Source organism: Neophocaena asiaeorientalis, unplaced genomic scaffold (genome assembly GCF_003031525.2).
Source record: "Neophocaena asiaeorientalis asiaeorientalis breed wild unplaced genomic scaffold, Neophocaena_asiaeorientalis_V1.1 scaffold150, whole genome shotgun sequence".
Classification (NCBI taxonomy): Eukaryota; Metazoa; Chordata; class Mammalia; order Artiodactyla; family Phocoenidae; genus Neophocaena; species Neophocaena asiaeorientalis.
In genome coordinates, this window is record NW_020176571.1 from 816,789 (window position 1) to 829,688 (window position 12,900).

A 12,900-nucleotide genomic window follows, 5' to 3' on the forward strand; every position below is an offset into this window, starting at 1 on the left:
CAGGGCCTCTGGGAGATATTCCAGCTTATCCTCTCAGATCTGAGTGGGGGGTCAGTGGCCAGCTTTGACCCTGCGCCTGTGAGCCACTCGGGGAGGGTCTGGGCGGATCTCTGGCGGAGGCCCTGACCGATGGTGCCCTGCCCCCGGTGACTGACACGGGAGACGCTGTGTGCTCTTGCTGGCGTGGGAGGGGCGAGACGTGGGCTGGGGACGCCCCCCGCGGGCCGCCGTGTGCAGGACCTGAGGCCAGAGCTGGCGCCACCGCACTCAGCCGTGAGCTGCGATGGGCAGGACACGGCCCGGGCTGGAACCTCGGCTAACGCGGGCGTGACGAAGGGACGTGAACACCGGGAGGCCGGGAGCTGGCCTCTGGGATGAACGCAGCTCAGGACACTTGTCCAGGGATTTAGAAAAGATCACTTCTGGATCTGAGCTGGAGGGGAGGAAAGGAGGTCTGCCCCAGAAACGGGGCTGCTGGGGGCTGCTGTCCCGGTCGGAGGGGCAGCTCAGCTAAGGGTGAAGTGTTCAGATCCTCCCGGGCCTGGGAGCCTGGAGCTGCTGATATAAGTGAGGCACTGGCCGAAGCCCAGGGTGTGGAAGTAGGTGTCGACCGCCCCAGCACATCATGGCAGTGGGTCCTGGGGCACCAGGGAGCGGCGGGTGGGAGAAAAGAAAGGGACAGGAGCCGGGAGACGTCAGGACTGCCAGGAATGATCCCGCGTGGGGTCAGAGCAGGCAAGCACCCAGCGAAGGGCCTCCTGCCTCCAGAATGCCTCCTCCCAGGGACGAGAAGGACACTAAGAAGATGGGGTGGGCCTGCCCCATCCCCTGGGGGCCCAAGGCCAGGTTTGGGCAGAGACTTGAGAAAGGCCCAGGGGACGGAGACGGTGGTGTCTCCAGGATGCAAACATCTCGGGCATCGGGGCCAGGGCCTCTCTGCTTCGGGGGAGAGAGCAGAGAAGGCCCCGTCCAGAGGCGCGCACCTCGGGACACCTGCCGGTCAGGTGTCACGGGGCCTCCCGAGCACGGCTGCAGAACCCGGGAGGCCCCGCTGGCCGCCCTCTGGCCGGGGTCTGGGCAGCAGCCTCCACCCCAGCTGGAGGACTGAGGGGTCAAATGCTCCTCCCCAAGCCCCTCCCGTGCAGCCCCTGCTCACCTCTTGGAGCTGAGCCTCCACGAGGCCCCCTGCACCTGGACAGCAGGGGACAAGGGGGGCCCACGGCCCTCCACGGTGCTGACGCTGACAGCACCGGGCTGGCCGGCAGGGCAGGGGCAGCGGCCCAGGGCGGTGTTGTTGGCGTTGTTGATGTTGGCGTTGGAACCCATGGACGAGTAGCTGCTGGGGGTGAAGGTGGAGTCCACCAGCTTCTCGTGGGAGGGCGACTCCGCACCACCCTGGCTGGTGCCCGCCTTGCTGATGTGCAGAGGGCGCTGGGTGGTGAAGGTCTGGGGGAAGGTGCTCCGGCTGTCGCTGGGGTAGTAGCCCACGTGGTTGCCGAATAGGCCGCCGGCCCTCTGCAGGCGAGACGGAGGGGTGTGTGGGGGGGTGGCCCGCCCACGGCCGCCTCTCCTTCTCCACCGGGAGCTCAGCCCCGCCGAGCGACACGTGGCTGAGTCTCAGGCGGAGACCCTGCACTGCAGCAGTGGGGCATGTGAGGGCCGAGGGGTGGAAAACAGGGCCCGAAGGTTCTAATGGGATTTAAAAAAAGAATCCAACTGGCTCACTGAGCTAGGAGCTACGTTGGCCAAACGGTTCTGAGAATAAGAAGGGCTTAGTTACTACACCAATTAAACTCTGGCCTCCTTTCCCCTGGGAGAGTCTTAGATTTCAAATCAGAAACCAGTGTATTCCCCCCTTGTCCCGGGCAAGTGGGCAAGTAGCTGCCTGCAAGGCTTGGGGGGGGTCTCTTGGGGTCACACTGACATGCTAGTGTGTCCCCGAGGCCATTCAGTGACGGACATTTCACAGTGACAAGGAGGAGGGTGGTGAGGACAAGACAGCCTCAGGGTGATGGGCTCCTCTCACCCCAATGCTTCCACCGCCTGGGAGCCTGCTGGGGCCGGGAGGCGGGGTGAGAGGCCCTAGCGCAGTTCTGGGTGGTAGTGTCTCACTTGCTATAGGATTTTTAGCCAAATACCTTGGGGATTCATGAAGAGAGCTGGGTGCAAGGGCCCCAGAATTCCAGTGGGCACTAGTTTTCACTGTTAAAACTGATGGCAGGGGCTCACCTGGTGGCGCAGTGGTTAGGAATCTGCCTGCCAGTGCAGGGGACACGGGTTCAAGCCCTGGTCCGGGAAGATCCCACGTGCCACGGAGCAACTAAGCCCATGCGCCCCAACTACTGAGCCTGCGCTCTAGAGCCCATGAGACACAACTACTGAGACTACGTGCCACAACCACTGAAGCCTGTGCACCTAGAGCCCGTGCTCCGCAACGAGAGAAGCCACCGCAATGAAAAGCCCGCGCACTGCAATGAAGAGCAGCTCCCACTCGCCGCAACTAGAGAAAGTCCGCGCGCAGCAACGAAGACCCAACGCAGCCAAAATAAATAAATTTATAAAATAGATAAAAAAATAAATTAAATAAAATTTAAAAAAATGTATAAAACTGACGGCAGCCTCGGTATCCAGGAGGGGAGAGAGGAGGCCGGAGGGGGCTTTGGGGCCTGGAGACCTCATGGTCTAAGTCAAGATTGCCACTGGCTTCCAGACCTCTGCTGCCTGCTACTGCACATCTGTTTTTTTCAAGAGAGGATAGAAGTCTAGATTTTTATTGAATGAGCCAGATTTTCAAATGTTGGCAAACAAAATAGGCTGTGGATTCGACGTGGCACAGAGGCCAACACTTTGCAACGTGTAACGTAGAAACGTCTCCTAAAAAACATTTCCTTAGCAAAACAGCTCCCTCACGCCTTCTCTGAGGGCCAGTGATGCTCTGACTCAGGCCTTCCTCCCTGGATTCAGGACGCCAGCCCACCCTTCTGCTCCAAACCCAGCTTTACGGAGGTGGAAGACCGCGGCCGGGGCACCCCCCTACCCTGAAGATGTCATCTTCCGAGGCCGTGGACACAGCCTCCTTCATGGCCTTGTCCAGCTCCTCCTCGGCGGTCAGGTCCCCGGAGATGGCCCGGCGGATCTCGGGCCCGAGGTCATGCAGGGTGCGCAGGCCAGCCTGGAGCCCAGGGGGATGATGTGTGAGGGCCCTGGTGCCCCACCTGCCACCCATCCGCCCCTGTGCCTCTCCCCGCAGCAGGCCAGCCTCCGGAGGTCCATAGGGCGTGAAGGCATGTTGGGAGGGGCTGTTTCGGGGGCGTCAGCAGACCCCCCGGCCAACTCCCCGGGCTCTGCGGGCTGCGAGGCCACAGGAGGGGAGGGTCAACCCTGCAGCATCCACCTTGGGGAAGGCTCAGGGCCCTCAGGAAGGGACCCGCCTCCAGCCAGCCCGTGAGAGCCCCCGGACCTGGCAGAGGCGAGAGGAGGGTGCCAGGCCCCCCGGGGGGGCGAGGACCCCTCACCTGCAGGGACAGGGCGTTCCTCTGGGAGGGCTTGCCCACCAGGCCCTGCTCTTTGCGCTTCTTGAATTTCCGGAAATACTCTTGGATCAGGAAAGTAGCGTAAAACTTGCCCACCGTGACCTCATCATCTGAGAGCAAAGGGAGGACAGGGTGAACAGGGCGTAAACAGGGGGGCGTGGCCAGGCTTCAGGAACCTTTTTTCAGCATCCACGCCTTCTTAAGTTTTCTCAATTAAATTTTTTGGAAGAGGCTCTCCATGCACGTGGTTCAAAAAGACAAAAATATACAAAAAGGTGTGTGTACAGTGAAGAGTCTTTCCCCCCACCTCCTATCAGATAACCTTTCTTTTTCGTTTCTTATTTCCCCAGAGATTCATTATGCAAATGCTTCCTGCGAATAAGCAAATATATTCCTACCCCCTCTTTTTTTCACAGAAAAAGTAGCCTGTTGCCAAACTTATTTCCCACCTTGCATTTTTTACTTAACTGACCTTGTTGATTAACTCTTTTAAGATTCCGAAGCTCCGGGTGCCCACTGATAATCGCCCAGGCCCCTAAGGGCTAGCGTTCTTAAGGGTAGGTGGGAGGGGCGCAGGCCCCCCATCTTTTTTGGGGCTTTCTAACCCCGTGGCTGGGCTGCTCCCCAAGTGACACAAGACAGAATCAGCCTCCGTCTTGGGAACGAAGTGGGTGGTGAGAAGCGAGTGGCGCCCCGAGGGGAGCAGTTCCTGCCCCAAGAGGAGCCCCCCCTCCCCCATCTTCCGTTTCTTGAGGGAGGAGGGGGCGGAAGGCCTGGAGAAGGCTTTTGGGTTGCATCTGGGGGCTGTGATGGCTCCCCTGCTCCTAGCTGTCTCGTGAGAGTAGCCGAACCCACAGCTGCTTGCCTTCCGTCCGGCCGGCCGGGGCCCCAGCCCCACGTGGAGGGGATGCCCGAGCCCTGTCTGCCGTGAATCAGGAAAGACTGGCGCTGGTGGGAAGTGTGGCCCCCTTGGACCTGGGTCCTGAATCCGCAGGGCTCTCACCACCAGCCTGGGGTCAGCTACTGAGCAGCTGAGAACCAGCTCCTAGAGCAGGCGTCACAGAACCGTGATGGGGATTAAGGGACGTGGTGCGTGTGACGCCAGGCCGCGTGGCGCCCGTCCCCAGGCCTGCCTTCCTTTCGGGGGTGGGTCTTGTCAGGGGCAGCAGGAGTGTTCTGGGAATGTATAGGACTTTCTCAGTGTCACCGCGATTGTCACCATGCTTTGGGGATGCTGCTGGCGTGAATGACGTGGCTCTGGACGTGTCCCGAAAAGCACAGTGAATACTGCCTTTGCACCCTGCCAAGGCCACGCCAGACGTCTGTGGGGGGCCCTCCCGCTATAACCACCTGAGCTAAGACCCTCACTCGGCTCCACGTGGGACCTGCACGGCTGTGATATTCCAGTTTCCCAGGAATATACCTGCTGTTTAAGTGGATGGAAGACCACTTTGTTTTGTTTCAACCTGAGCAGGAAGGGTGCACGTTTCAGAAACTGTGTCCCTGACGGCACCGCTCCGTGAATGTGATCCCCCTGGGGCTGGACCCCGCGATCAGCCTGCACTTGCCCCACGTGTGTGCCCAGAGCTGTCTGTACTTATTTAAAGATAGTCCATAAGCCCTTACTTCCAAAAGACAAACGCAAAATGTCAACAATGTCAACACTGTTCGTTTCCTTTAAACACAAACTTATTCGTAACAGTGGGTGCAGACGAGCGTTTGGTCAGTTAACTAGAAATTTGGGCCCCTGAGTTGTCCCTGAGTATTTATTTATTGAAAAACATTTGATTTTAACATATTTCACATTAAAGCGTTGTACTCATACTTTGGCAACTGTATACGGAGGACAGTTGACAGAGTCGACAAACACTGCCCCGGGAGGAACAGGAAGGGGCGTCCCGGGGGGCTCCTTCTCCAGGACCCCATCATTCCTAGAGCACCCAGCCCGGCAGGTTATGGGGAAAGCTCTGCTTTGCAGAGTTTCCTTGAAGTTCTGCCAAACCTCCAGGCATCGGGGGGCCTAGCTCGGCCTCCTCTGTGACCTCAGGCTTGGACCAGGCTCCAGCCCGAAAGGGCAGGCCTCCCGCAGCCTGGACTCAGGACTCGCATACGCCCGGGGTGGGGTGACTCACCTCCCGCAGGCGGCACCACCTGGTCCAGCAGCTTCATGCTGGTCCGCTTCCAGATCTTCTTGATGATGGCCCGCAGCTCCTCGTTGGCCTGTTCCAGGTTCCCTGTGGGGAGGGAGACGCAAGGCCGACTGACCAGCTGCCCCTGAGGGCCTCCCGTGGGCTGGTCCTGCTGTGGGAGTGGTGGCCGTGGCCCACGGGCTCTGCCTGCAATGGCTCTGGCCCGTCAGCCCCATCATCCTCCCCCCGGGGCTCCCGCTGTCCGCCTCCGTCCCCTCTTGGCCTCTCTCCCCTTCCTCCCTGCCTGCTGCTTGGTCGCCAGGGCAACCCTGCACCCACTCTGTGTCCCTCCTTCTCCTTGAGGGGGCCCCTGAGGCCCATGAGACTGCTGGAGCTGGATCGAGCTGGACGGCCACAGGGGCTCCCCCTGGGCCGCCAGGGAAATGTGGGCGACTGGAAGGAAGTGTGGTCCCTCTGCAGACCCACGTGGAGCGTCCATGCTCGGGGGTCTCTGTGTCAAAGCCCTCTGCTGAGTCTCCTGCTGGGAGGAGGTGGCAAAACCTTGGCATGGAAGCAGAAACCAGAAGACAGGGGGTCCTGAGGTTGGGGGCTTCTCTGGGTCTCCTTTCTCCACTGGCAAAACAGGCTTAATTAGGTGCCTCTCTGTGCGCCTCTGGGATACTGGCCTTACAGCCCTGGGAGAGGAAAGCTGAGACCCGCAGCCGTAAGAGAGGACTGGGGGGCTGGGTCTAACATGCTCCCAGCTCTCTCCCGCCACCACCAAGCATGCGCCCTGCATGGCCCCTGGAACCGTGAACTCGGGGCCTTACCCTGTGGTCGGGTTATGTTATACGGCACATGTGCCCTTAGGATGGGGAAGCTGTCCAGTGGGGCCTGAGCTAATCCCAGCAGTGGATTAGCTCTTCACAAGGAGAGGGTCCTTAGGGGCAAACCCCCAGTTATAAACTAAACATGTCCTGAGGATGTAAAGTACAGCATGACAGCATGGGGACTACAGTTAACAATACTGTACTGTACGTGTGCTAGCTGCTAAGAGAGTAGATCTTAAAAGTTCTCATCACAAGAAAAAAATTGTAACTGTGAGGTGACAGATGTTAACCAGACTTGTGGTGAGCATTTCACAAATACAAATACGGGGTCACTGTGTCGCTCATCTGAAAGGAATGTAACGTTACCTGTTAGTTATGACTCAGTAAAAAGTCAGCAAAGCGAAAAACAGACAAAAGTAATTCAGGACGGGGCCAGAGACAAGAGGGTCCTCCGTGGCTGGGAGCAGGGCAGGTGTGGGGCTGCGTGCGGGGCTCGGGGGCCTCGGGGCACAGCCGAGAGCTGGTCCTGCACCTGCCGCGAGTGAGTTCTGCTGACAGCCTGAGCAAGTCGCGGGTGGACTCTTCCCCGAGCCCCGGGAAGAGGACACGTCCGGGTCAACAGTCTGGTTTTGGCCTGGAGGCCCCCTGGCTGGACTCCAGACCTTCAGAGTGGGAGGTGCTGGGTGGGTGGTGACACGGCAGGGGGCGAGCACAGCGGGCTTAGAGGCCGGCGCCGGGGAGGTGGCCGGCGGGTCCCCACACGTGTAGCGGGAGCCCTGATGGACACGATGCTCAGATACGCTCGTCTTCCGTGGCGGGCTCAACGGTGCCCCCATGTTCACACCCACCCGGAACCTTAGGCGGCCTGTAGGTAGAAATCTTCGCAGGTGTATTAGCTGAGATGAGGGCGTGCTCATTGGGGGAGGGGACGACATTCAGCCAATGTGACTGGTGTCCTCACAAGAGGAGGGGATGCAGAGAGACGCTCAGAGAAGACAGCGGGGGGCGGGCGGAGACGGAGTCAGGGAGCGGAGAAACCCAGCTACGTGCCTGGGGGGCCCAGCACTGCCAGCCACCAGGACAGGCCGGGACGGACCCCCTCCGCGCCTCCAGAGGAACCCACCCTGCTGTCCGCTGGCACCTCGCCTTCGGACTTCTGGCCTGACTGTGAGAGAATGAATTTCTGTTGTTTGAAGCCCCCAGTTTGTGATAATTTGTTACGACAGACCTTTGCGATGACACATCTTCCAAGAGGGTCTGTCACTTTTCTCCAAGCTTTAATTCATTCCCACCGTGAGCTATGTAACCTCGAACTTCGTAACCCTTGCTTCATGTCATCTAAGTGTTTCAGGACATCTTCCTTCCGTATCCTGGGTTGATGGGGCCTGGGACATTGCTGGTTCTCTCGAGAAGGCGCTAATTTCTCTCCAAATACCCCCAGCTCACAGTCTGCAGGGTGAGGACCACGTGGCATTTAGTCTCCCGAATTTAGATGCTTTCTCCAGTTTCTTCGTAGTTGCTTCTAAGAACTCACCTTTGTCTCCCGCACTTAAGAGTTTAACACGTTGGTTGCAGGCGGGGAGGGTGCTCGTCTCTGATGAAGGTTTGCCTCGAGTTGATGTTGTGGGCCCTTTGGGAACTATTCCTTTTTTTTGTTTCTTCTTTTCTTTGGCCGTGCTGCGAGGCATGCGGGATCTTAGTTCCCCGACCAGGGATCGAGCCTGTGCCCCCTGCAGTGGACGTGCGGAGTCTTAACCACTGGACCGTCAGGGAAGTTGCCCTTTTTTCAGTTTTAAATTGTATCTTATGGTGGTAAGAACACGGAACATGAGATCTACCCATCTAGCAGGACTTAACGTGAACAATGCAGAATTTTGAGCTACCGGGGCAGTTGCTGCTCCGTGGACGAGGGTCTGTGTTTGAAGTTTCCTTTAATTCTTGGCTTGACTGGTCCCCGCGCGGCTGGCTTCTCCCCTGGTCTCAGGAGAGTGTTTCCTCAGGATGGGCTGTGCGTGTCCGGCTCTAAGGTCGAAGAGTCTTTGTCTGGGACCTGGTTTGCTCTGACGAGCATCTTGACGGTGCTGGGTCCTGGCTCCAACGTCAGCGCTTCTCGTTCCTCCACGGGATGAAGATTCATCTCCTCACTTTACATCAAAACTTAAGGACCACAACACGTTCCTTCCAGGAGTCTTTCTAGCTTCCCTCCTTGAAAAAGAAAACCTTCCCTCCTGGAAGGAACCGTAACCACAGTCATTGTGGAAAGTTTGGAAAAGTAAAGGAAGAAGGTAAAGGAAGTGAAGAGAAGCGTCTGATTCCACCGCTCACGACAATCGAGGCTAACGTGTTAGCGAACTTCCCTCCAGGCTTCCCCCGGTCACACACACGCCTACACAAAATGTGTGTTCCATCTTTTGTCGGCAGAAATAGGCCTGTTTACCCCCGTTTCAGGTTGAGTTACGGCCTTGGCTACCGAGAGCGTATTCTTCAGCCTTTGTTTTTTTTAAGATTAGCTCATTATTTTGACAGGCACCTTGCTGGCCCTGTTCTTGTCCTACATCTACGATGTTTCTGTTATTTTCTGAAAGGATTTAGCTGAGAGAAGGCACCTCCTGGCTTGTCCCCTGAACTGAATGCCACACGTCCCCCACCTTTCTCGTTTTACAAACGAAGAAACTGAGGCAGAGAGAGACTCGCTGACCGTCACACGATATCAGGGTCCAGTCCCCTGTTGCCCCGCCCAGGGCTCCAGCCTCCTGAGGCTCTGAGATCCAAACGCCAGAAGGGGGAGGCGACACTGCCGGTCCCACCTGAGTTTTCTCTAATTACTGTGCCGGTGGGTTTCAGACTTTGCTCACGTGAATCCCCCGCAGCTGGTGCAGGATGCACGTTCCGAGTTCGGGGCTGGGGCTGGGACTCAGCGTCTCAAACAAGCTGCAACTCCGCGAATCGCAGGAGGAGGCTGGGAGCTTTGGGGAAGCAGCTGCATCTCGTCAGGTGCACCTGTAGCCGTTGCAGCTGTGAGGACAGCGGGTCGTCGAAGCCAAGCTGCTGGCCACGGGTCCCTGTCGTACAACGTGGAAGACGTTCCCTCCCCCCAGGCAACACGGGGGAGCACGGCCCCCACCGAGGGAGCCCCGTATGAGGAGCACGGGGGCTCTGACCCCCACCTGCCGGCTGGCTGAGCACCTGCGTGCAGGCGGGCGAGGGCCGACCGCAGCCCCAGTCACCACGTCCGCTCTGACCCCTTCCCGACCGACACAGGAGTTTAACTTGCAAGGAGAGTTGAACGTTTGAGACCCACTTGCAGCCAGTGAAATCCCACTGTGATGGGGCTCAGCCCCGCTTCAGGTAACACTCATCTCCTGCTCTCTGAACTACACCCAAGGACCCTGAGGTGTCACCCAGGATGAGCTCTAAAAACTACAGGCAAGGAGGCCATTCAAGGAGCAAAGGGCACACGAGCAGACCTGGCACCGCTAATACCCCAGAGGTGACAGTTACTGCTGGGCTGAGGCTCTGACACCCCGCAGGAGCCGAGCTGGGCTCCGGCTGGTCCACTAGGTCTCCCGGTGGCTCTCCCGGGGCCCCCGGATGACCTTACCTTCCGTTTTGATCCTCAGGGCCGTCCGGACCAGGGCAAACAGGGTGGCGTTGAACATGACCGTCCCGTCGCTGTTCAGGGGCATGTTCATGGAGACCAGGCGCTGGTGGGGGAGCAGAGCTGGTCATCACAGCAGCCGGCTCCTGAAGGACCCTCCCGCAGAACCCCCGAGGCAGGAGGATGCCGAAGTGGGGGGGGCCTCGAAATGCGTGTGTGTGTGTCACGCCGTGTTTCCTTCAGAGTCTGAGAACGCACTGTGGGAAGGACCCCTAACGCCTATTCTGGCTCTGGCTCCTTTCTTTAGGCTCATAAAATACTGTCCTCATCCCCGTAGAGGATTGACGTCCTGACCAAGGTCACAAGAGGCATCTTCCCTCCCATGTCGTGTCTCCTACGAGCCCAGCTCATCTCTTACTTTGCAAGCCACGCGGTGAGGGCACAGCTTCCCAAAGCCCAGCGGGGGCTGAATCCTCCGGAGCAGGGTCACCACATCCAGGTGTTTGATGCGACCCCTAGAAGAGGCAGGAACGGGGGGAAGGTCAGTGCGGCGGTCTCGGCCAGTAGCCCAGGACTCATGCACCCAGGGCGGGGGATCCCCCTGCAGAAGGAACTCTCCACGGCTGGACCCCAGTGATGAAACTGGTGCTGAGATGCAGAACTGCACGGCAAAACTCCAAAACCAGTACATACACGTGTTTAGGATTTTAAGGAGCAATTTTCCATCAGTGCTATATTCATGGTGGAAGGGATTTTAGTAGGCAACGAAATTCTCAATATTACTCCTGCTTCAGTGAACCAACCGTCTGACCAAACGGTATTTCTAGAGTGTCAACCAAACGTGGCTGGATTGATGGACCTACGGCAGAAAGGCAGGCAGGATCTGCCTGGCCCCGGACATCCTGACTCGAGTCCCTACTGGTTACTCCAACACTAGGCCCTCCTGTCCTGTACAGCTGAAAACAGCAGGCGTGTTCTTGACTCAGCCAAAGCCCTCCTGTCGCTGGCCCTGACCCTCGACCCTTGTGGCCTGTGCAGGTTAGTGTTTGCTATGGATCCACCCTGCGCTAACCCGTCTTGACCCGCTTCCACAGGTGCGGTCACGCAATCCCCTTGTGGCTTTGCGGGTCGGGCTCCCCCTGGGGACTTACTTGGCTTCAGGATCATACTCCGCCCAGATTCTCTTGAATTCGTCCAGGTGGTGGGGACCCAGAATGGACCAGTCCCTTGTCAGGTAGTCGAAGTTGTCCATGATGACAGCTACGAAGAGGTTGATGATCTGTGGAGAACGGAGAGCGCGGGGAGATGCCCTCGGAGGCCCTTCCGGCACACGTGGTTAGCAGGCCACGCGCGGCAGAAGCCAGTGTTTCTGAAGACGCCCAAGTGGCACCACTGAAAACACCGGCCCCCGGAACGTGGCTCTCTTGGATGAGGACCTGACCCAGCTCCCCTTGGGTTTGGGCAGGTGAACCCCCCCTGTGGGCTGGCAGCTTCCCTCACACCCAGCTGGCAGGCGGGGCTGCCAGGGACGGGGGGTGACTGTCCACCACCCTCCCCTTGCTCCTTGTCAAAGTGCCAGAAATGTTTAAGGGGCCTCCTGTCCTCGGGGACGACGCCACCACCACGAGGGCTGAGATCGGATGAGAAGGATGCTGGCTGAGCTCACTCTGGGCCAGCTCCGCCCCCTCCCTCCAGTGCGGCTGGGCCGTCCCAGGGACACAGCCCTCTAGGCCGGCCTCCCCGATGGGGCACCCCCGAGCGTGAGCTGCAGAGACGCAGGGCGCGGCTGGCCCGGGGCTGCGCGTTGGTCACCCAAGGCCGCGGGTCCCACCCGGCTCACCAGAAAGGCGCAGAGCATGTAGAAGCTGATGAAGTAGAAGACAGCGAAGCTGCTGCCGCAGGGCGCCTCCCCCTCGGCGCTGCTGCCCGGCTCCGACTCGGGGGCGCACTTCTTGCCCGGCATGCAGGCCAGCATGATGTCCTGCCACGCCTCCCCGGTGGCGCACCTGGTGAGAGACCACGCCCCAGAGCGGCTCACAAGGCCCCTCCCTCTCCTCCCTGGCTGGGGAACCGCTGAACTGAGTCTGCGGTTCGTCAGCCCCCCAGCGCTGATACATCCACTGCATGGGAAAACACACAGCATTGTTCTGGATGTCCGAAAATTTTCTGTGAAAGATAACAAGCTGTACCTTTTCTGCAAAGTCCCTCCTTTTGCAGTCCATGTTAAGTTTTGAGATTTGGCCGTTTGGATGCATTTTAGCTCTGGTTCATTCATCCTTTGCGGCAGACCCTCTATGAGTATACCATTAAAAAGCCCCACCGCCCTGTTAAGGCTTTTCCTTTCTTTGCTGTCTTGCTGTCACGAAGGAGCCTGCAGTCACCACACAGGGCCGTCAGACGCCTGCTTCGGGGTGGAGTTGCCGGTGGACGGCAGGTGTGTCCTCACCGCACTGAGCGCTGCTTGTTCCCCAATTGGCGCTCCTGGCGTCACTGCCCTACAGACTCGGCAGCTCTTTCCTCAGCTTTATTGAGGCAGAATCGACAAATAACACTGCAAGCTAGAGCGTAGATCATGATGATTTGATCGACGTGCACATGGTGAAAGGATTCTTCCCACCTGATTAACACATCCATCCCCTCACAGATTTTTTTAATTCTCTCTTTTCTTTTCTTTGGCGAGAACATTTACATTCTACTGTCTCGGCAAGCTTCAGTGATACGATCAGTGTCATCAACTATGGTCACCATGTTATAGGTTAGACCTCAGACCTCATCCACCTTATGGCTGACAGTTTGTGCCCTTTTACCAG

General features: G+C 58.4%; 1 protein-coding gene across 2 annotated transcripts in view; it reads right to left on the reverse strand.

Moving 5' to 3' along the window:
• The window catches only part of CACNA1C (calcium voltage-gated channel subunit alpha1 C), a 420,733-nt gene that overhangs the window by 10,234 nt on the left and 397,599 nt on the right, over nt 1–12,900 (reverse strand). For both annotated transcript variants that reach the window (XM_024733016.1, XM_024733015.1), the window contains exons 34-41: nt 11,931–12,096; nt 11,242–11,369; nt 10,509–10,605; nt 10,094–10,196; nt 5,666–5,767; nt 3,516–3,643; nt 3,038–3,172; nt 1,157–1,515 (exon numbers count right to left, since the gene is read on the reverse strand). In XM_024733016.1, coding sequence (XP_024588784.1) covers nt 1,157–1,515; nt 3,038–3,172; nt 3,516–3,643; nt 5,666–5,767; nt 10,094–10,196; nt 10,509–10,605; nt 11,242–11,369; nt 11,931–12,096 — 1,218 coding nt within the window. The remainder of the gene's footprint in view (nt 1–1,156; nt 1,516–3,037; nt 3,173–3,515; nt 3,644–5,665; nt 5,768–10,093; nt 10,197–10,508; nt 10,606–11,241; nt 11,370–11,930; nt 12,097–12,900) is intronic.